The sequence below is a fragment of the Harpia harpyja genome, chromosome 9 (genome assembly GCF_026419915.1).
Source record: "Harpia harpyja isolate bHarHar1 chromosome 9, bHarHar1 primary haplotype, whole genome shotgun sequence".
Taxonomy (NCBI): domain Eukaryota; kingdom Metazoa; phylum Chordata; class Aves; order Accipitriformes; family Accipitridae; genus Harpia; species Harpia harpyja.
The window spans coordinates 35,200,213-35,222,785 of NC_068948.1; the positions used below are offsets into that span (position 1 = coordinate 35,200,213).

A 22,573-nucleotide genomic window follows, 5' to 3' on the forward strand; every position below is an offset into this window, starting at 1 on the left:
AATCTGTAAGAATGACAGGTCCTGTGTGCATCTTTCATATGCATTTCTGGAGCACAAAGACTATTTTAATGAGTCGGCAGGCATGTAGCTTTGTGTGACTCCTGCTTTTAGCAACTCTTCGGTGACAAAGCTACCTGATAACTTTCCCAGCTGTGACCTCCATGGAAAACGCTCACTTTTTTGGGTTGTTTCCCATGGAACACCAAGTCTTGACTCCTTGAGGAGTGCAGGCGCGGGAGCATCCGCTGGTCCCAACTGCATGTGGTGTCGGGGGCTGAGCTCTCCTCATCCTCCTCCCAGGGTGGCTCCTCCAGCCATGGCTGTGTCCCTCCTGTCACCTTACCCACAGTGTTTGCCCTGTGCCCTGCAACGGGGTACATTGTCCCCCCACTTTTAAACATCACTGCTTTGCTTTGCTTTGCAGGGAAAACTCAAAGGAGGTGTGGGTGCCCAGGCTGAGTCCGGAGGAAGCCTGAATGGCACCAGCCCGAGCATCTCCGCTCAGGTCCATGCTGCCTTCGCGGGTTTGGACGGACCCAAAAATATTAACGAAGATCTCTCCGTAACGTTTTCAGGCAGCACAGCTCTGAGCAGGAGAGCTGAGACATCCCTGCAATCTGGAGTTTGGTGGCTGCTGGGAGGAGAGCAGAAGGTTTCTCAGAAAGGGCAGAATCGGGGCTCGTCTTTGCAACCTGGTCACGGTTGCAAGCGGTAAATGAAAGCCAGCTGATGGACCAGCCACAGGCCCTGCATTCACCAGATCTACGGGGCTGGGTGTTTTGATCTGTTCAAAGGCATCAGAAAATGAGGCAACCAAAACATGGTACGAGATCATTTCTCTTTATTTTGACAAAGCGAAGAGATAAAATCAGATTCCTCATAATTATGCAAATAAGAGCATCTACGTGGCATACAACTGATTTTCTTTGTACACAATTATTTCCTTAAAGAATGTTTTTTATGACTGGCTATTAGGAAAACTAAAGAAAGAATAATCAAAGGATGCTTTATGATATGAATTTCCAAGAGGCCTTGGGCTCCTGTTGTTTTCCTAAAGATATTAAGTTGGCTTGCAAGAAGTAGATCACATGCTTAGAAAAGCCTGTACCGCCCGGAGAAGTGTATTGCAAATTGCTGCCAGCACACGCTGTGCCGCTGACTGCGCATCCCACGAAGGGACCATGTCCAGCAAACTGCATGTCGAGCTGGCATATGCAGCATTTCTTGTAAAATATTTGCACGTCCACCACCAGTAATCTGTCTGTCCCCCCAGGGTCTGAAGTACAGAGGTGGGTCCCGGTCCTGCTTCTCCTGAGGTCAGTGGTGAAACTTCTGCTGATGGAAATGGGAACCAGATCAGGCCTTTCCCCTGACCTGACCCTGCCTCTGACCTCCGCATCCAAAACCCAGGGCTGCTCTTCTGGGGAATTGTGTCAGTGTCTTGAAAAACGCCTTCCTAGTGGGCAGACATCAGGGATGGAGCATCTGCCATCAGCTGAGATTAACTCGTTCCACTTCATTTTTCCTCCTTCCACTTCATTTTTCCTCCTTCCCGCCCTGGCGTGTCACATCAGCTCGCTGAGACTCTTGCTCCTGTGCTTACAGCATCCAAATACGAACTTGGTCCTTTTGTTGAGCAAGTGCTGGAAGAGCGCGCTGCGGACTGCCTGCCTGCTTCATGCCAAGCTGCTCCCAGTCCAGCGACAGCAACTGGGCAAAATCCTTCAGCAGCAGTAGGTTTCTGTGCAAGCCTGTCCTTGCACAGCAGTGTCTCTGGGCATCAGGGAACAGCGCAGGGGGACAGTTTTGGGCATTTTGGGAAGGTTGGGGTGTGAGCTGGGCTGGTGCAGCCTGGCCCGAGGGCAACACTGAAACCCTCTGCAGCTGTGCGAGCTTGCGAGAGCCCCCGGCTGCTGGGAGAAGCACAATGCATGCACACAGCGTGTGCTCTCCTTCTGTTTATATTTTTAGGGATTTTGTTCTGTTTTTCCCCAGGGCTGAGTGGCTCCCAGGCTCTTGCAAGCTCCCCGTGACTGTGTGAGCTTGACTCGGTGGAGGGGGGGGGGTTTCACGCGCCACCCTTTGAGCCTCTGGCTGCAGCCCGAGGGAGGATGAACATGTGTCCCCCGGACCTTTAGTGCTCCCCACTACCTGGGGTGCGTGATCACCCACAGTCCCGCTCCCCCCCAGCACCCTCCTGGTCCCCAGCCACGCTGGAAACCCTCCTGCGCTCCCTCCCCAGCTCCCAGAGCTGCAGGAGCAAAGCCGCTTCCGTGCCATAAATAAATAAGCTGTTCCTCTGGGTCTGATCCTGCCTTGGCCCTCTCCAGTGCTTCCTCGACCAGAGGAAGAGAGGAGACATCGTGATGGGGCTGGGGACGAGGTGCCCAAGCCCTGTCTCCTTTGCGGGGGTCTCAGCTGGTCGCTCGCAGCTGCAGGCAGCTGCCAGACACAGAGCATTTCAACCTGGCACACGCATATGGGTTTTGCCAAGCATCCCCCACCCTGCCTACCCCCCCATACAGGTGTTTTAAATTACACAGAGAGAAATCAGTCAGTCTGCTGCTCAGACCTGTCTTAAACCAATTTAATTAAATGCAGGTAAAGGAGGGAGCAGAAATTACGGCAATTCATCACCTTTTAGTCTCTGCAGGTGCTTGGCTGTAGCAGGGCACCACAATTCCCACCGCTCTGTGCTTTTCCTCCTGGGAGTGATCAACCCGCTCCCTTCCAGCAAGCAAAGCCCCCTCCACCTCTGGGAAGAGGTTTTAAGGATAATGAGAGAGAGAAGATGATTAAAAGCAAAAAAAAACCCCAACCCCTGATTCAGTTCCTGCCTTGCTCACAGGTTCCCTGCATGATGCTGGGTGAATCACTTACCTTCGTGACTCACGCTGGCCCCACGCTGCTGGGAGAACAGCGGCTCCTTCTTCCTGGCTTGGCCCTTTGGTTTCTCCCCCTGCGGCTGATGCCCAGAGGACCCCATTTCGTGTATCAGGCGTGCCATGCTGCAAGCTGTCGTGCAGGTGGTGAAGTTCCTACAGAGGGGGAAGGACAGCTCACGGGGCTTGGATTTCTTCAAAGTAGCCCTAAATAGCGGTGCCGATGTGCTTTCCTGCCTGTAAAATGGGGACCGTGATGATTTCTCTGCTCGTCGGCTCGAGGTAGAGTATAACAACCTATGGAGCAGGCACGGGGCATAACATCCCAAGGCTGGGCTGCTGGCAGTAACTTCCCTATCAGCAGCCACCAGCGACGCACCAGCCTCAGTCCTACAGACTGAGGATTCATTACCCCAGTGTTTTCCAACACTGCAAAATGGATGCAATTATATTTTTGCAAAATCTGGGCTTTCTCTGACCTGGAGCTAACACTCTTTCTTGCAACCTGCAAGCAAGCAGTCGGCAGACATGGTCTGATGGGACAGCATGCCTTAACGATGCTCTAAATGAACCAGGCTTTATAAGGAGGCCAGATGGCACCACTGGCAGAGTTTCTGGCTATCTGCTCTCTGCACGCAGCACTCGGGTGGCTTCTTGCAAGGAAACCGGCTGACTGATTTGCAGCTTCCAGTTGGTGCCGATTAATAGCCGAGGTTGAGCAGGCTGGCGGCTCCTGCAGCAGCATTTCATGTTTCCACCCGCTTGCTCCTAGGATGCCCACACTGAGTAACATGGTGCCGGGCTTTCGTGGGGTGCTGGAGCCCGAGCGTGCCGCGCTCGTCGCCACCATGTCCGCAGGGCTCGGGGGACATCCACGGGGACCGAGTTTTGCTTCTCTTCATTGCCGAGGTTTCTCTCCCAGAGTTAAATCTCAAGCCCCACACCAGCTATAGGACAAGGCGCTCTTGTTTGTCCACAAGCTCTGTTCACTTAAAGGAGGAAACGTTAAAAAAGGAGCAGCTTTCATCTCGGTCCTGTCAAAGCCTCTTCCCACCCATCGGGCAGCGGCCAGCAGCTTTCAGTAGTGGCAAATCCACCAGCTAAAATAGCAGTTTCTTCCCAATCTTGTCCAGTCCGTCAGGGCAGTCCCTGGGCACAGCCACAGAGCCAGGCTCATCAGCTTCCAGGAGACTTTACCACAGGTTGTGGTGCCAATGCTACCCATGCAGCAGACGGGACTCGGTTTTATTGCCTTTTTCCAGACCTGCTCACAGGTTTCCTTGTTTTAGAGGCACCTGGTGCCTTGACAAATGCAGCCCCTTTGATTTCACAGTGCACTGCAGGTCAAGGCTTGCCCAGCTGGGAAGAGTGTTTTGCTTTCCTATAATCTCCTCCTTTGTACTTAAAACTCAATAAGTAACTAAGGTTGATTTCCAAAGGCTGCTCAATGTACAAAATAAAAATATTTCTATTTCAAAGCACCAAAAATACTTAGATGTTACCATTTTCTTCCCCCAGCCCAAACTGTTTGCAGAGTTTGACCTGGATTCACAAGCTGCTTTAGTGATCCCCCAAACCAGCAGTTTTAGGACAAATCAGGCTAGGAATCACCTAACTGTTTTTAGGTCTGGCAGACTTTTATTATAAATGCTGATCTAATGAGCTTGGCCACAAGGGTACAAAGTGATAAAAGCTATGGGAAGCTTTCAAATACTGTAACACACCTCAAAGGGTAATTAAATTTAATTCTTTCCCATCGTCGTTAAACACTCGTGGAGGAAAAGCTGGGACAAGAAAATACTCAACTCCTGCCCCCCCTTATCAGATATCGCTCCGATTCTCATGGTAATTTTGCAGATCCTTTGCTGCAGATCCTCCCTCCCCTGCTCTCAAGTCCAAATGCGGAGAGCAGCCGGCGCAAACACCCGCCGGCTGGGCTCTCCAGCCTGGAGCCGGTGTCACCCATGTCACCCAAGGGTTTCACCCCAGGAGGGTGACAGTGCCGCTGTGCCGGGCGCTCGGATGAGACGGGGCAGGATGGGGAGGTCCCGCTGCTCGGTGGCGAGAGGGAGGGACCCCCAGCCCTTCCAAAAAGGAGTTTCTTTTTCACCCTGCTTTGAGTATGTGGTGACCGCGTGAGTCAAATTTAGCCCAAGAGATGGCATTTCTGTAGTCCCCTGTGTGCCACACAGAGCCCCGGAGGTATTCAGGGTCCTTATTCCCTCCAGGAAATAAGTCACTGAACACAGCTTGGGATCTGGCCTCCACCGTTACCCCCCCCCCCTCCCTTAACTCCCAGTTGGGTTTTTGCCTCCTAATATGCTAAGACATCTTTAAAATTCTCATCCTTGCTGTTTACCTAGGGGCGCTCCCACAACCTTCAGGTTTTTGACATTTGAGTGATGTAAAAAACCAACAGCTTTCTGTAATGCTGCAAAGTCTTTCAAGTCTTTCATAACACAGGTTGCCTCTGTGTGCAAAATCATGCTGGCACAAAGAAACTATAGCAACATCCTACCGGAATAACTTAAAAGAAAATCTCCTTTGGGAAAAGAATTATTTTGAGGATCACATATGGGAGACCCAGATTATGGCACCAACAGGCTCTGGGCGGCTCGGCTGTCTTGGCGGCATCTCCTCACTTAGCTTTTGCTGCTCTTGCACCAGAAGAAGATAGGAAAAGACAAGCCACGCTGTAAGCCGGCTAAGGAGCTTGGAAATGGCTCAGCAGCTGATACAGAAACCAGAACCTCCGATGAATTGTGCAAACTCAATGAGCATTTATTGTGCTGATGCTTTGATGAGGAAGCTGTGCTTCATCAGCTGTAGCTATTTATTTTGTCGATTCATCTGCAATTATTCCTTACGCTTTTTTTATCCCCAATAATCCCCTTCTGTTTTCTTACACCTCCTCTTTTAAACTCAACGACAGATATAAATCCCAGTTGCCCCTATAGTTAGTGATCAGCTGGATTTTCCAAGGGGTTTGCTCCCCCCCCCCCCCCCCCCCCGCACTGAAATGCCTGCAGCAATCCCCAATAGCCCCTATTAGGGGAGCAACTCCTTTGCCGCGGGCTCACCCCGCAAGGTGCTTTCTGTGCTGGAAAATCTCTAATTCTGACACCCTTTCTCTGTGATAACTTCTATTTTCACCTGTTTATTTGTACACAGTCCCTAGCGTTCAGTGGCAAAACCTTCAATATGGTTTATTATTGTTTGCATTTTATTTTGTTATGGTTTGTTTCTTGCAACACAAGCAAGCTAACCTGCAGGAAGAGGAGAGAGGTCAATGCTAGAGCAACCCTCTTACAATCTGTAGACATCACCTGTTTCCACTTCATTTTAACCTGAATGATATTAGCCTTCATTAAAAGACAATGTAAGCATTAAAGCAGTTTGTAGAGGAGGGAGAAGACCTTACTGTGTTATTTGGCTGAGAGGCACGTGATGAATCAGTACAGCTTTACTATTCATCTTAAGCACAAGTTTGGGAAGGCATTAACCAGACCAGTCCTATATGCAGCTAGCAGGAGCGGGGCTGAGCACCTCTCGGCCAATGCACCCAGACCTATGTAAGTAGGCTCGGTTCCTTGTCAGCCCTTCTTCAGTCTGCAAAATTTCTCACTTTGGATTTTCGTTCCAGTGTTGGTTATAAAATCACACTTTAAATCGTGTAGCTATGCTGCAGTGAAGTCTCTCCAGTGCTGCCATAAAGGTGAGGTTGTGGTCGAGGCCTTTGGCTGCGTGCAGGACTCGCAGGTGAGACGAGGGGGACAGGACAAGGCGCTGCTCTGGCGTACGCCAGCTGGGCCTCGCCTCTGCTTTTGAGCTGCAAAAGACATTTGTCTCGTACCGCCCGGCGCACAGGCCTGGGCGCCTCTAACCCCCCCCCCCCCCGGGAATGCAACCGAGCCATGGGGCAAAGCTCACGGACGGCTTTCGGATGCTCTTTGCAATCTCCTGTGCTCACGCTGAGGTCAGGGTGTGCGTACCTCCACCTGGCTGCCTGCAGCAAACCCAGTATTCCCTGCCCGCTCCCCAAGAAATAAACAGGGACGTCTGAAGTAGCTAATTAACTTATTTTGGATCACCAAGTCTCCGCTAGCAGCTAAATGTTCCTGTTGCATTTTATTATATCAAGTACCAAGAGCAGACGGCAAGATGATCTTTATTACTGCAGCTTTTTTTATTTATTAGTTTTATCTTCTTAGAGGATTTTTTTTATTTATTAGAAGAAAACTAAATTTTTGGGTTCTCTTGTCTGTTGTTCCCCCCCCCCCCCCCGCCCCCCGCTACCTGTGTGGGCTCAGTTTCTTCAGCCCAAGTTTGATTTCTCTGCGTGTGACTCTCATGCCACCATACGACATTTCCCTACCCGGGAGATAAGCGTTTATTCACGTTTCTGTTTGTGTGGAGCGGTAAAATATTAAACTTAAATTTTTTATGACATTCATAGGAGCGGTTATGGAGGCAAACAAGATTACAGCAAGTACTACATAAAAGCTTGTTTATGCAGGGAGGGGGGAAAAAAAAAATCAAACTCGGAAACACGTTTGCAAAACTGGGAAAGAACCCAAGGGGATGGTTTTTTGGTTTTTCAGTTTTTCCTCTCCTTTTCTTTTCCTACCTCGCTGGTTTTATTGCGACCGCAGTAACAACTCCCAGCTCTTAAAGGCCGAGTTTATTTTCAGTGAAATATTGGTTCCTGCGGTGGGGTACTTCTGGATTCAAGGGCAGAGGTCTACAGAAGGCGGCCAGCGCTCGGCTCCGTAATCCAAGCGTTCAGCCGCGGCTGGCGGCAGGCAGCTCACCCCTGCGGCCGCTGCCGCCGGCCACCGTCTGCGCGCGCTGCGGGCGCAGCCCCGCGCGCGCTCCTCCGCTGCCAGCGCGCGCCTCCTCGGGTGCCCCGTGGCAGGCGCTCCCCCGCTCCCTTTGCGGGGCTCCTCGCGAGCCGCGCGGCGCGCCCCTTTGCAAACGGCTCCGCGCGCGCCCTCTGCGAGCCCCCCTCCCCCCCCCCACGCGCCCCCGCCCGCCTCTTCGCGCCCCGCGGCGCGCACCCCCGCGCCCGGCTCCTCGCGCGGCCCGCTGCAGCCGGCTCCGCGCCCCGCGCAGTGACGGCGGCGGCCGCGAGGGGGGAGCCGTGCTCTTCCCGCCGCTCCGCGCCCGCTGAGGGAAACCCTCCCCGCCCCCCCGCCGCCGACCGCTCGGGGCTGCCGGCCCGGCCTCGGGCGGGCCCCAGCCCACCGGGGCTGAGAAACTTCTCCGGGCCGCCAGCAAGGTGTGGGGGGGTGGTGGTCCTGCAGAAAAGGGCACACGGGGCTCCTCTGCCACCCCCCCCCCGCCCCGCCCGTGCTCGCTGGCCCCGCTCGGGCTCCCGAGAGCCGCGTGTCCGGGTGGTGCCCCCTCCCCCCCCGGGGGGGGGCGCAGCGGGGCACCTGTGGGGCGGCTCCGCCGAGCCCCGGGCCCCCCTCACCCCCGCAGGTGAGCCCGGCGGCGGCGCCGCCCCCGGCTCCGGCTCGTCTGTCCGTCCGTCCGTCCATCCGCCCGCGCCGCCGCAGCCCCCGGCACAGCGCCCGGCTGCCCCGGGGGAGCGCTGCTGCTGCTGCTGCCGCCGCCGCCGCGGCGGCGGGCGGGGGGCGGCGCCCGCTGCCCCCCCCCCGGGGCAGCGATGCGGCGGGGGTGGCTGTGAGTGCGGGGCCGGTGGGGGGCCGGTGGGGAGCCGGGACACCCCCCCCCCCCCTCCGCGGGGCGCCCGGCCCCGCCGTCCGGACGGGCGGGCGGACAGAGCCGCGCAGCGGAGGGGAGCGGGCAGGCGCGGGGGGAGTGGTTAGCGGTTCCGCCGCGACACCCCCAGCACCCCCCCCCCCCCGCCCCGTTAAGCCGCCCCTCTCCAAATAAATCAGCACCATGACTACTTCTGGGCATGGAACAAAGAGGATGCTCTCCCGGGGCCCCGCGCTGCTCCTGGCGCCGCTGCTGCTCCTGTGCCGAGGTAACCCCCAGCGTCGCCGCCGCGACCCCGGCCCCGTGGTGTTTTGTTGTTTTGGTTTTTTTTGTTGTTGTTTTGTTTAAACTCCTTGTTTTATGTCTTCCCCTGTTTTTATTTATGGCTGTTTCCCTCTTCCCAGTTCTCCCACCGACGTGGCCGCGGAGGGTGGCGGGGTCTGTCCCCCACCCCCCCGCACGACTCCCCCGGGCGCTCCGCGCTGCTCTGCGCGCCCGCGGATGGGACGCGCGCAGATCCCCGGCTCTCGGGCGCACAAAGTTGTCCCCATCCATCTCCACCGCGGCAGCCCCCCCCGCCGCGTCCACAGTCGCCTCCCCGTGTTCCCCCACCGCCCCCTCCCCACGCGTGTCGCGGGGTCCCCGGCCCCCTGCGTGGGGGGCTGCCCCGCGGCTTCGGCCGCTGCCAGTGGATCGCTGCCAGTCTGGGGGGAAAAAGGAAAAGTTTGGGCTTCCCAGAGTGCTGGGGGCCGGGGAAGGGTCGCGGGGCTTGGGGCTTCCCACGGGACTCCCGACCCCCCGCTCTCCCCACCGCTCCTGGATATCCTCGGGTGGGTGGGTGGGGAATGAATGATGTACAGGAGTTAAAAAATAATGCTTGTGCTGCCTTTCCTGCACTTAATTTTAAGGAGAGTGGGTTTCCATGGGCTGGTGGGTAGCAGGATCAGGCCCTTAGGTGAGCTAAGGTGGGATTTCCTAATTGCGGCCAGCTGCGAGGCAACACACCTGGGGCTTGGGAGAGCGTGGCTTGGAGCAACTTGCTCTCTTTTTTCTTTTCTTCCCCCCCCCCCAGCTGAACTCAGGAGCAGCCTTTTGGGTCCCAGTCGTGGGTGCTTGCCGGGGAAAGGCTCACCCCCAGGCTGGCAAGCTGAATTGCTGCCCCTGGGAAAGTCTTTTGCAGGACTTCTCTCCCGGCACGTTTTCCTCTGCTTGCTCATGTGAGCTCCCTGGCAGATGTTGTTCTTAATAAATAGGGGTCGTTAAAAGCAAATTAATTAAGGTGCATCAGCGCTGAAGTTGCTCAGTGATTCGTTTGCCTTTGCTGCTGCTTGGGACGGTGCTCGTGTTTGGCCATAGTGTGGAGCCTGGGCTACTGGGGAGACTTCACTGAGGCTTTAGGAATATGCCTAAATGCAAGGATTTTTAGGTGAAAAAAGGAGTGATCTATGGGAGGGGTAATAGCAGCAGCTGTCATTGCTGGGGAGGGCACAGGGAATGCGTTGTGGTAGGGAAGTGTTTCAGGAAAGGTCCCTACAGGGACAGCAGGAACAATTTGCTAGGAAGGAGGCATCAGCCTTGGGGGGACACACACATGATAGACAGAAGGGGGTCCTTGCTCTGCTTACCCTAAAAAGCACTGCTTGCCCCTGCCCTCTGGCTCCCTCCTTTGCCTGGGGTGTGTGCGGCCATGGGGGCACTTGGAAATCCTGTTGAGCAGGACATGGGGACTGGGGTGCAGAGTGTGGGGTGCAGGGCACAGAAAGCAGGGTGCAGGTTGTGGGGAGTGGGGCACCAAGCATGGGACGCAGGGCATGAGCTGCCTGTGGGTCAGTACTGCCCCGGCAGAGTGATGGCTGTCCGTTGCCAGTGCAATGCCCTGTACTGTGTAAAGCTCTCCTTTTAACTGAGGAGAGAGTTAAGAGCAGCAAAGGAGCAGGTTTTCTTGGGGGTTTTTTATTTTTTTATTGCTTCGACACATTAATGGTAATCTTTTCTCTGATATTCCCCCCTCCCGTCTCCTCCTGTGTGGGTAGCTACCATGGTGAGATCGGGCTGTGGGTGTAATTCTTCCAGTGCTCTGAGTGCTTAAACATATGGAAACCCACTTTGAAACAGTTTGTGGCTGCAAACCTACCATCGTACCCATCCCTCTCCCCTGCTCTCTGAATGCCTCCCTGCACAATATGCGCGTTAGGAACTCACAGTGCGCTTTCAGCTCAAGCTGTGAATAATGAATCTGTCCCCAGCCTGCGCCTCTTTCTCCTCTCTAGACTGTAGCATCCCTTCGCTTTCGTAGCGGAGCGCTGCCCCTGCCCTGTCCCACCCCTGGTGTGGACCACAGCAACGTCTCTGTGTGGAGAGGGGGTTTGGGATGTGGGGAAACCTCTTCCGAAAGAGGCGAGTGGCGGCAGTGCCCGGGAACGCCTCCCTCTGGGGCTGTGCTGACCTTCCTGCAGCTCGCTGTGCTCCAAGTCACCTTTCTCCTCTGGATTACAGGGGTTAACGGAACACATCTTGGTTTGGATTGTTGCAGACGGGAGAGACACCTGCATGAGTCATGCCGTGGTGCTGCCATCTCTGCAAAGCTCCCAGCTCACACAGACGGTCGTGTTGGGCACTTGCCATTTTTCTCTATTTATGTGCCTTTGCTCCCTTCCCCCTTGCCGGGGCTGGCTCTGGGCAGGCTGCATTTCGGGGACCGGGGGTGCACCAGGCTGAGTTCCTCCAACCTCTTCAAAGCGGGTGGCATTTGTTCGCCTGTCAGGCAGGTTCCCTAAATAGCTTTGTGAAGGTCCAATTAAGAGATCACTCTCCTGTCCCCGGGTCTCTGGTGGCCCGGCTGCTGGCGTGCGTGCGGCTGTGAGCAGAGGGTGTGCGTGTGTGTTTGGCAGCCGAAGGCCGCTCACGCCGCGCTCGAGGATGTCTCTTGCTGGCAACAGGCCCCCGTTTGTTGCTGGCATCTAGGCAGGGTTTTTGGCCGCCTTCCTTGCCGGCGGCGGCGGAGCTGTCTCCGAGGTTATATGAATAGGTATCCTGTGAATGACCTGGATGAATACCTGAATATTTTGTTTTCCTGCCTGGTGCTGTCTCACCAGCTCGCTCCCCTGCCTTGTGCGCGGGCAGCGCCGTGCACCCAGGAACAGATGTGGGAACGTGGGGCTGGGGCTGACGGAGGGGAGTATGGCAGCACGGGGACCAGGCGTGCAAAGCTTATTGAACAAACTGACTGCTTCAGCCCCTGTAAGATGCACTTGGGCTGTCGTGATCTGTGCATGAGGAAGGACCTGCGAATTGCTTTTAGGCTCTGGCTCCAGGGAGGTGTGGGTGGAGAGACATTATGCTTATTTTATTATGTGTCCCTGTATCACTCTACATAATATGGAGGCACTTTTTATGCAGAGGCTCTTCAGGAACAAAAATGAAAGACCTCTATTATCTACTGTACAATAGATTTGCAGAATGTGATCATACAAACTGTTGAAATGTAGGTTATTTTCCCCCCGTTAGTGCAGATCTCAACATTTTATGCAATGACTGTCCAAACTGATGTGATTTGGGGGATAGTGTGGTGGGGGGAGAAGTCTAAAATTATTATACTGCCTCTTGCTCCAACATCCATTAGAGCAATATATTTCAGATATTCTGATTTTACTTCCCATCAGTGTAAATCCAGAGCAGCTCCTCTGAAGTCAGTAAAGCTGCTCTGGATTTATGCATCGCGGCTGTGACCAGCATTGGGCCCTCTGGGAATGCAGGAGGCAACTGTGTGACTTGCCCTGAGCAGCGTTTTTCACTTCAGAAATATCCTCTCACTGATGCTGCAGCCCCCTTTGTGTATTTGAAATGGGGAAGTCCATATCACTCGCTGTTTTCAGGTTTTGATTATTTTCTTCAATTTGTCAGGCTTGGTCGCAAAGCTCCATTCATTGACATCTGACTCTTTGGCTGATCAATAGAGTCTCTTGAGGTTTGAATGCCAAAATAGTTACATTAAAAAAAAAAATCAATAAAGTGCAATTAATTTGCTGTATTTTATTACCGGGAATGATAGACGCTCTTAAGACTCTCGCTCCAAGCCCTGTTATCTCCGTGTTTAAAGCAGCTTAGCATGGCGAGGAAGGTACGAACCCAGGAGCAGCTGTAGGAGGTCAGAGCAGAGGGTCACCGAGACGGGGACACAGTTTGTGTCTTGGGAAGGAGTTTTTGGATCAGGGATGCATTCCTGAGCCAGAGATGGCATCCATTTGTTTAACTGCTGTGATGGTTTTGCCATCATGGATTTGGTCACTCTTTTAGCCCAGGCAGATGTCTGCTGAGCACAGCATCTCTGGGCAAGGACTCCCTTGTTTCAAAGAGCCTGGAGAGAGGAGTCTGTGCACCACGGAGCATGGCAGGGATTTGGGCTATGTAGCATTTTAGGCTATGTAGGGTTTTGCCATTTGTGCCCATGGGATGGAGATTTCTACTCTGGTGACCCCACAATGAGTCGGGGCCCTCCTGCCCTTCTCCATAGCTCCTCAGAAGTGTGCTTTGAAGCCAGGCTGCTCGGGAGACCTGTGCTGGCTGCTGTCCCAGGAGGGTCCCTTTGCTGAAACGTGGAGGAAGTGGGGGGTATTGTTACTCATAGCATTGGGTTATGACAACGCATGGTGCTGCTCTTCAGACTTCAGCGGTTGATGCTGATATGAAGCACGAGTTTTGCCGCGATGGAGAGGTGGCTTCACCGAGCAACGTATCTTGCTTATGCAGGCGGCTGCAAACCTGTGCTGTCTTGGAGGTGTGACCAGGGAGCAAAGGGGAGGTGGCAATCTCCTACGTCGTGCAGGAAGCAAGGGAAACTAAAATCTTCTGGCCTTAATAAACAGCTCACTGAATGAGGAGCCATCCCACTGAAATAAATACCATCAGCTCAGCAAATTAAATTCACTGAACTTGATTCCCCCTTCTCCCCCCGCCTAAATATAATGTTTGTTAATGACAAGCGGTGGCTTGATTTGTTGGCATAGCATTAGCACTTACCCCTGTCAGTGGCTCAGCTGATGTGCTGGCACGTGGTGGTAATGGAGATGCTTTCCCGACTTCGGCTGTCAAATCCTCTCGCATTAAGTGCCACGGAGGCTGGGGAGTGTGAGTTACCATGTGGTGCTCTAGATGTCGTGGAAGATGCTTCGATTTCATGCTGTCGGGAGTTTTCCAGCTGGCATTTCAGAGGAAGCCGTTCGCACGTGAGGATGGGCAGGCAGAAATTACAAGTAAAGAGGTCCTCTGAGATAACTTACAGGGCTGGACAGGGATTGCTCGGTGTCTGGCTTTCCCTGGGTATTTCCGTTCCCCTCCGTGACAGAGAGTGCTGCAATGGGAAGTAATGCAAGTGCTGCTTGGAGTGTCTGCCGTGGGTAAATTCAACGTGGAAGGACTTCACTGTTTGCGCAGTACCTTGCACGATAGACTTGAGTCTCAGGTGCAATGTAAATATTAACGTTTCTTCCGCGCTATCCAAAAAATTCTCTTGCAGCACACTTTCAGCTTTTCTTTGTTTACGTAAGCATGTTTGTTTCTGACAGTATTCAGAAAGCTTCATGAATTTATGATGTGCTCCAGATTCGAGCACACTTTCTTTTTTCCTTTTTTTTTTTCCCCCCCAAAATGTTCTTTCTTCCCAAATTTTGGTGATGAAATGGCAAGAGGTATGCATATTTCAGCAGGCTATTGAGAGGCAATGTAAACACCATCTTTCATGGAAAATCAGTTTGTTCAAGTTCAAAAGCAGCCCGGCCTCCCCACTTGATCAATTTGCCTGTCATAGGAGATGATTTTAAAAGTGGCGATTACATCCTATCTTGTTGCTCGCAACTTCAGGCAAGGAGAGAAAAATGAAGTGTAGCATTTGATTTTTAACTCTTTTTTTTTTTTCCTGATTTTTTTTTTTTTGGTGATGGTGGTAGTCAGGGGTGAAGCAAAGGGGTGCCCTGAGGGGGTGAGGGATAGCCAGGAGCAGAGGGGTTTCCACGAAGCTGCTGTCTGCTGAGTAGACTAATTGGAAACTATGTGTAAACCAGCTCTGCTGATCTTGCTGTGCCTGTACCAACTGGCCTTTGAGAGCCGCTCTGCCCCATTGCTTCCCCCACAGTGGAGGAGGAGACCTGCAATGGCAGAAGGATGAACTTCTAGTGACAAAGATGCTAAATCTTGGGAGAGAGGGTGCTCAGGGCTCTGCTGTTGCTTGGCCACATCCTCCTGTCCCGGGGCGTTGTGCTGCCCTCGGGTTAAAGACTGTGAAGGGACCAGAGGTATGGTTACGGGGAGGGGATGGTGTAAAACCACCCATGTTAGGCAGCTTGACATCAGTGATAGTGCCACAAAGCTGCCCTGGATGGAACGAAATGCTGGAAAAACCCCACCGGTGCAATTCAAACTGGGGTTAAATGGAGAAGCAGGAACCAAAATCCTTATTCTGGCCAAGCCAAGGGGCTCGGGAGGCTCCAAAGACGGTGTTCCCACCGGCACCAGCCCACTGGATGGTGTGGGAGATGGTGCCTTTGGCCAAACAGCTGTCCCTATCCCAAGCCCATTTATCTGCACAGGGGTAACACGTACCCTAAATACACAACATTGGGAGAGTTTGGTCACGGGCTAAGGGAGCTCTGGGGGAAATTGGCCTGGAGGGGAAAAGCACTTCTGCTAGAGAGAGGGGAAATGTCATCCTCATTACCCAAGAAATAAAATCCTTCAGAACATTAAATCAGAGGTGCAGATATCTTTGGGGTTTTTTTGTTTTGCTTGTGTGGGAACATTTCAAAAACAGATGGCAAAGCAGAGATTTATTTCCTGTTAAGTGCAGAGGGCTGGTGCACAGGACCTTATCTGCTTGTGGGCCCTGTAATAAACCTGCCAGCAGGTGATTTAAATCCAGTTTTTCTGATTGGAAAGTAGTGGAAGGAACAGGGTTTATGTTACTTATGAATTTTATGGGCAATGTTAGATTTTTAAGATGCAAGAATGATCAGGGCATGGCTCTGTAGCACTGGAGACTTTCATTCCATTCATAAAGGATCTTCCCAGAGTCAGAAAAACGAACCATTTTACATTATTTAGCAGTTGGGTTGCCAAAGCCAGCTGTTTGCATGAGTGACAGACACAACTATTTTATATCTCAGTTTAGGAGCTGTTGTCAATTAGCCACAGCTTTTGCGTAGCAGCAAGACCTTTGCCACGATGGGGAAGGAGGGATGTTTAATGGATGCTGCAGCTCTCGAAACAAACATTTATGCTGCAGCTCAAAAAAAAAAAAAAAAAAAAAAAAAAAAAGAAACTTGCACCAAAAAAGGACAGAGTCCGTGCACCCTAAAAGGGAACCCTTGAGCAGATGGAGCAGGTTTCTATGCAACGAGTGGTAATTAGAAACTCAGCAAATAGTCAGTAGCTGCTGACTGTCTTTGGTACCCAGATTTTTTGATTGAAAAAGGAGCAAGTCCAAGATGAGTTTTGGAAGGAGCTGCTCTGGATGTGTGCACGGGGCAAGTCCCTGGCCAGTGTGGGTGCCTGGTGTGGCGAGAGACAACAGCCGTCAGCCCTCGGTGCCTCTGTCCCTGACTTTGAGGGGCTACAGCCCTCTGAGATGTCACTGGTGGTTCTGAAAGTCAGAGAGCTGGGGGTAGAGGACCAATAAACACAGAAAGTCTGATTGTCTTTCATTGGGTGCAAAAAGGATGCAATGCAGACCTGCCCAATGAAACAGGCTTTTAAAATGTTGCCACAGAGGCATCTAGAGAGGATGGTAAAAGCTGTCTGAAAGCAGCGGAGCTCTGTCGGCAAGCTCAAAGGCCAGCATGCCTCAACCATCCCCAAATCACTGGAATTAGGGCTGGAAAAGTTGGCGAATAAGCTGCCTTTCCCATCTCTGACAGTTGTTTGGTACAGTCTGTTCCCGAGTGTGGCTGGTTTTCAGTGATGCAGGCAGCAGGACTTCTGCTGCTTCCTTTGGCAGAGCGTTTCACAGCCTATTAGACCTCTCCCATATTCCGCCTACATTTTTTCTTCTCTGCTTCGTTCCGTCATTTATTGGATGACCTGAATCCACAACTTTCCATCCTTATCACCCGTCCAAAACTGAACCCAGGCAAATCTGCAAACCAGGGTTAAACAGCGAGTGGGAAGTGCTCAAAAGAAGGAGCTGAGCCTGGCATGTAAATACATTTACATTTGGAGGTTATTTGGAGCATAAAGGGCAAGGACTTGAAATGCACGTGGTGATGAGCCATAGATTACGCTCTGAAAATACTCAGAAGGCAGTTACAGTCACACTATCTAATTCATCTCCCACTAAGACATTCTCCTCCAAGGTGTTTGGAAATAATGGAGTAGCTTAGTTACTAACATTATTAAATCCTCATCTCTGACAGCTATGAGAATTAATATACAAAGGTTTCCTCCTCTTTTTTTTAAATGCAGCTCAGTTACTCATTTCCTGTCTTTCGCTTAGGAGTAGCCCGCTGAAAGTTATTAGCATGAGTATTGGTGCAAAAAAGGCTCAACTCCATTAAAGAAGAGAAACAAGAGAAAAACAGAAGATAGCATGAATTTTATTGCAGCTGGGGCATTTTTTTTCTTTTCAAACTTTAATCATTCATCATTCTTCCATGTGTAGATCTCAAAGGGCTTTAGAGAAGAGAGCAGGCACCATCGAAGATGTGGTCTGTGCTCTCCCATTGTCCCCATGAAGGGGCCCCAGGGCAGCAGTCCCATACCGAAAGCCCTGCTGGCAGGGAGAGCAGAGGTGTTGGGTGAAGCTGGGCTCGGGGGTTATTTTTTGAAGACAGCTTATTTAATTTCTTTTGCTGCTGCTCTTTGAGGAGTGAGGCTCACCTTGGATGGGAGGCTGCTGAGGTAGCATGGCCAGTCCGTTGGCCCTGGTATGCTAAGCACTGCTCGGGTGCCATCTCCTCCTCTGTGTCTCAGCCTGGGCTTGTTTTGGTGGCTGAGCTGCTTGACATCTCCAAGCCCTGTCCTGGGCACTGCCGAGGCGTGTGGGTGGGTGTCAGGGCTTTCTCAGGCTGCCCCAGAGTTGGCATCGCAAGGCTGAGTGCCATGAGTTATGTTAGGGAAGGGCTGAATTAGCACTTGTTTCTTTTGCTGAGTTTGATTTGCACCAGCCTGTTAAAACTGTTGTGGGAAGTCTTAAGCAGAAATTAAGAGGTGGGAGCTAACGTTCTTTATTGCTAAAATCAGACAGTCCTACAGAGCAGAGCCCAGCCTGTGGTGCCCACCCCATCACCTCCCTGGTGTGATGGAGCCAGGCAGCTCATGGGGATTGGGGACATCTTTTCAGGGACTGCACTGAGGAGCTGTTCTTCAGATGTGCCCTTTTAAAACCCAAATGTCTGTGTTGTGCACCTTATTTCACCACAAAGCCCTCCATATTTGCAACACTACTAGTGTCGTAATGAGATTAGTGGTGTCTCTTGTAAGCCCTGGGGGATGCGGGGCTTTGATGAGTATCAGCTCCTGGGTGCAGCTTCAGCTATGTCTTGCCAAAGCATCCTGCTCATCCAGAGTTAAAATATCTTTCTCCCTTTCTCTGAGCATATTGCAGCCCAACACATTAAATGCATTAGAAGGCTTTATTGCATTTAGCCAATTAACAAAAAGGGAAAGTCAAAGAGAAGTCATTGCTTTGGTTCTGATACCAAACAGCAAACTTTTAGATGGTTTCCCAAATTCCCCTAGGCTCTCTGTCCCCACACCTTCTCACTTGCTGCATGGCAGTCCCCACTAGCCCTCCCGTGGCTGGCGGTGCCAATAAAGCCAAGTCCGAGTGTAGATCAGCAGCAGCCGGGCTCCCTGTGTCCCCTGGCTGAATGCCCCATGCAAGGGCCTTGCCTGCAAGATGCAGAGTCTCTGCGAGGCTGTGCACAGCCCAGCAGTGAGCCCCGTCTGACATGAGCAGTTTACTTTTGTCATGATTGAAAAGCCCTCAGCCCTCCTGTGTGCCTGTGGTCTAATGTGCTTAAAAAGCTGCTGATAAATTGCAGCTCTCCCGGCTGCTCCTGATGCATTTCCGATGCTCAGCCCCAGCTGAAGGTTAGCTGGGAAGGGGGTCTGCAGCCGGCCAAGCCGAATTGACCCCGTATCGCTACTGTTCCAGCTGGTTACATGGGCTCGCCTGAGGCAGTGATCATGGTGGGTCCGTGGCTGTCATGAGCAAAGGGCTGAGAGCCGGAGCAGCCCCAACTATAAATGGTATCCATCTAAACGTTCAGCCCGGTTAGGTGTGCGGGGTCTGGGAACTGCTGTATCAGACTCCAGTCTGTGGGACTTCATCGTCTGAGTTATTATCTCCAAAACACAGTTATCTCCCTGAATGGCAGTCTCCTATTGAAAATGATCTCTTTCAGCAGGGCACTTGCATTTATTTACTGCACAGCTTCTCCCATTAGTATAATCATTACTCCTTGGACTGGGTTTGAATTCAGAGCATCCCACTGTGGTACTTAAAGAATTAATTACAGCGATGAAAGAATTCCTCTAAAGACTTCTATGAATTGGTCTGGTTGAAGTGTTTTAGCTTTGCTTCAATTGGTGCAGCTCTTGTCAAAGGATTGTGAGAAAATGCATGGGTCAGTGATTTAGATTAGGCAAATTACGTTAGAAAAATTGATTTGATTTAGAAAGTGAGCTTTCAGATCACAGGGAATTGCCTGCTTCTTTCTCTGCTGTGCTGCTTCTCCCTGAAGATGAGCAGAGGCAGATAATTCAGGGTTAAAGTAAGTAGCTATTGTAAAAGGTTTGTCTGAGAGCAGAGGAGAGATGGGTTGACACATATCTTTAGATAAATGATTATTGACCCATATATTGTTATCTGTGCATCAGCTGGAGATACAGGCGGATGGGATTGCTTATAAACAGCACTCATAGGCAGTTCATGTGGCTTGCTAAAGAATTGGGTCCTTAATTTTAGGTTTAGGTTTCGGGTTTTTTTGTTTGTGTCGTCCCGTGCCGCCCCCCCCCCCCCCCCCCCCCCCCATGGCATTTCTGTACGGCATACCTTCAGAGCTGGTGCGGCTCTGGGAATGTGTGCCTGACTCTGTGCTTAGTCATTCCTGGGGCTGGGATTTTGCTTTTCATGGGGGTTTTCTACTTCCTCAGATCAAACTGAGTGTTTCCTCCTTCTGTCCCTCGTCCTCGTCTTAAAGGGACTGCAGTCCCTGGGCTACAGCAGGATGATGCCCAACAGCAGGCAGTGTCTGCTCAGAGGACCGGTTCCTAAAAAGCGCCTTCTGAATGGGCAGTTCCCTTCCATGCACGCTGAGGAGTTTCTTCCAAGTTTTTCTCCTGACCAGCTGTGTTTTGCCTGTGAGAATGGGTTGTGAAGGCAACGGCTGCTGGCCGGAGACCCAAAATGTTCACGACTGTTCATGAGTCGCTTACCACTGCGAATGGGCTTGCCGTGTTCGTCAGGGTAGCAGGGATGAAGTTTGGCAGCAAGAGTTTCAGTTCTCGCTTTGTAAAATTTCTCTTTTAAAAAATAGTTAAGGAGATGGGTTGCGTCTAGCAATGCTTTTTGTTTCATTGCCACCTCGTAGAACCCTTTAAATTCCAGCTTGTTTACTGGGATGCTGGAGAGATCTCATTGCTGGTCTGGCTAGCGCTGGTGGGATTTCTTTCCGTAGCATCACCACCATCTCCCTTGCCACGAAAACCCAGATTTGGGGCTCTGGTGTGCCTGTGCCGTTTCCTCTCCCCCAGCGTGGGCACGAGAGGTGCAGGACTCCGGCGGTGCTCATGTGGTCCAGTGCGTGCTTCGGCTTGGCAGGTGCGTGCGCATTCCCACATCGTGCAGAGAGCCTTTTCCGTACCCCAGCCTCAGGCTGGGAAGCGAGATGGTGAGTGTGAGGAAATGATGCTGGGGAGCGCTGGACCCAGGTGGGGAGGCTCCAACCAGCAACTGAATTCAGCACTGCAAAAAAGAAGTTGCAGAAGTAGCAATCTGTCTGTCCACTTAGTGGGAGAAACCTAAGATCATTTCACAGTAATCAGCCCCCTGGTGTTTAAAAAAAAAACCCAAATACTGCAGGTTTTTGCTTTAATGTGGATAACTGGCAAAATCTAAAGCACATTAACGTGCTCAGAGTCTGTGGGACTTTTTTTTCATCCTTTGGACAAATAGAAGTTGTATCAAATTGAAAAATAATATAAGAAAAAATAGATTGCCTTTGCTTTTTAGATACCACGTATCTGCCATAACATTTCAGAGGTATCCTTTCCTCCCTGAAACTCTGTAGTTAATTACCAGCAGGGTTATTGGCAAGTGACTATTTTTCTTTGCTGCAGGTACAGTCCGACGGTGAACATTGTCATTGTCACATATCTCACGGTAATACATTCTCAAGGTGATGTATTATGCAGGTGCATTGCCATGCTATAGCTGTTTGGCTATATCAGTGTCTTCATTAAAACCTACAATTTTCAGGAATTTTAATTTGGTTGTAAAAACTTGCTCCAGGGGCTACCTCAGATGACCAGGAGTGTTGGGTTTCTTATTTTTTTTTATTGTAAAGATTTCTGCCTCTGCGTGTTGAAATGGTCATTCAGATTAAAAGAAGGGTTACAAATGGTGGGATTTGAACATGGCAAGCTTGAAGGTGTCCATAAGGAGCCCTTGTTGCAAGTAGTTGCTGGGGGGAGGTGTTCAGGGTGGGCATTTCTGCAAGCCAGGTGCAGGTGGCATGTCCCCACTGCCTCTGGAGGGATGCACCCGCTGTCCTCAGCCAAGGCTGCAGTCAGCTGGGTCCATGCCACTGGCTTGGCCCGGCGTTTGAGGGGGGCTGGGGCTGCGGTGAATGGAGCTGGACGCTGAGCACGAGAGCGAGAGGCAGCAGGTCTTTGCTTTGGGACCGGCATCGTTGAATTGCAGCAGATGCTTTGCTGCTACACAACAATTTGTAATTAAAACACAACTTGCCATCCTGATTAGATTAAGCAGTTAAATTCATTTGCAATATTTTTTCCCCCTGCATTGTGTAATTAGCAACATATGATGGTTACATTAGCTCAATTAAAAGTTATAATGATTAATTTGCACATCAAAGCCTCCCCATGAATCAACTGGTACAGCACACCAGAGCAAGCTCAGTTATGGTGTGGTTGTGTGAAGTGCCCGCGTGAACATGTCCCCTGCCTGCTCCCGGGGCATGATGGTAGTGGGTGATGGATGCTCCAATGCGGGGGTTCCTGGTGTTTCAGTCCTTCTGGAAGTCAGCAGTATCTGTGTGCCTTGTGTCACTCGATAAATGATAGGGCGATGCTTGCCAGGACATGGCAGTTCCTTCCTTACATCTGAGTCGGGGTGATGCATCCCAAAGCACCTGACTGACCATGCACCTGGGAGCACTTAAAAGTAATAATGTTAAGATTACTGGTGGTTCTTGTTGTTGCTTTGTGAATATAAGCATAGTTCTAAAGTGTTTTGGCCAAATTCTAAATGTTTTACCCAGGTTAACCTTTGATTAACATGAGTTTTGCCTGAAGGCTTTTTAAGTCAGATTGGGGCTCTAACTAGTAAAGAACCTCATTTAAGCAAGCCAAAACCAACAAGAAAACTACTATAAGTTAGTTATAATGAATTATTTTTTTCTTTCTTATATAGTCATAATATTGCCTTTCTTTCCACCTTCTGCTGAGCTGTGAAAATATTCTGCAAAATGATATTTTTGAGTTCATGGAAAAGTACACCCCTGTCAACAATATTTTTCTATTGTTCATCAGAGACAGGCTTCATAACAAAAGAGATCCGTGTTGGAAAAGTACATCAGCTGCAGACAGTTTATTCAAAGTCTTCTCAAATAGCAGGGACGGTTTATGAGTTCCTGCTCCAGCTGAAGATGAAATGCAGAACGTGGCTTCTAATCTTTCAGAGAAGTGGACGGGGCAGGTCATAATAATGTATTGCCATTTTCACAAAAGATGGA

The 22,573-nt window shown here is 51.3% G+C and overlaps 1 protein-coding gene across 1 annotated transcript in view; it reads left to right on the forward strand.

Moving 5' to 3' along the window:
* Positions 1-8,618: 8,618 nt before the first annotated feature.
* The window catches only part of TMEM132B (transmembrane protein 132B), a 260,488-nt gene continuing 246,533 nt past the window's right edge, over positions 8,619-22,573 (forward strand). Inside the window, exon 1 of the mRNA XM_052797177.1 lies at positions 8,619-8,874. Within this exon, the coding sequence (XP_052653137.1) occupies positions 8,790-8,874 (85 nt within the window). The 5' untranslated portion in view covers positions 8,619-8,789. The remainder of the gene's footprint in view (positions 8,875-22,573) is intronic.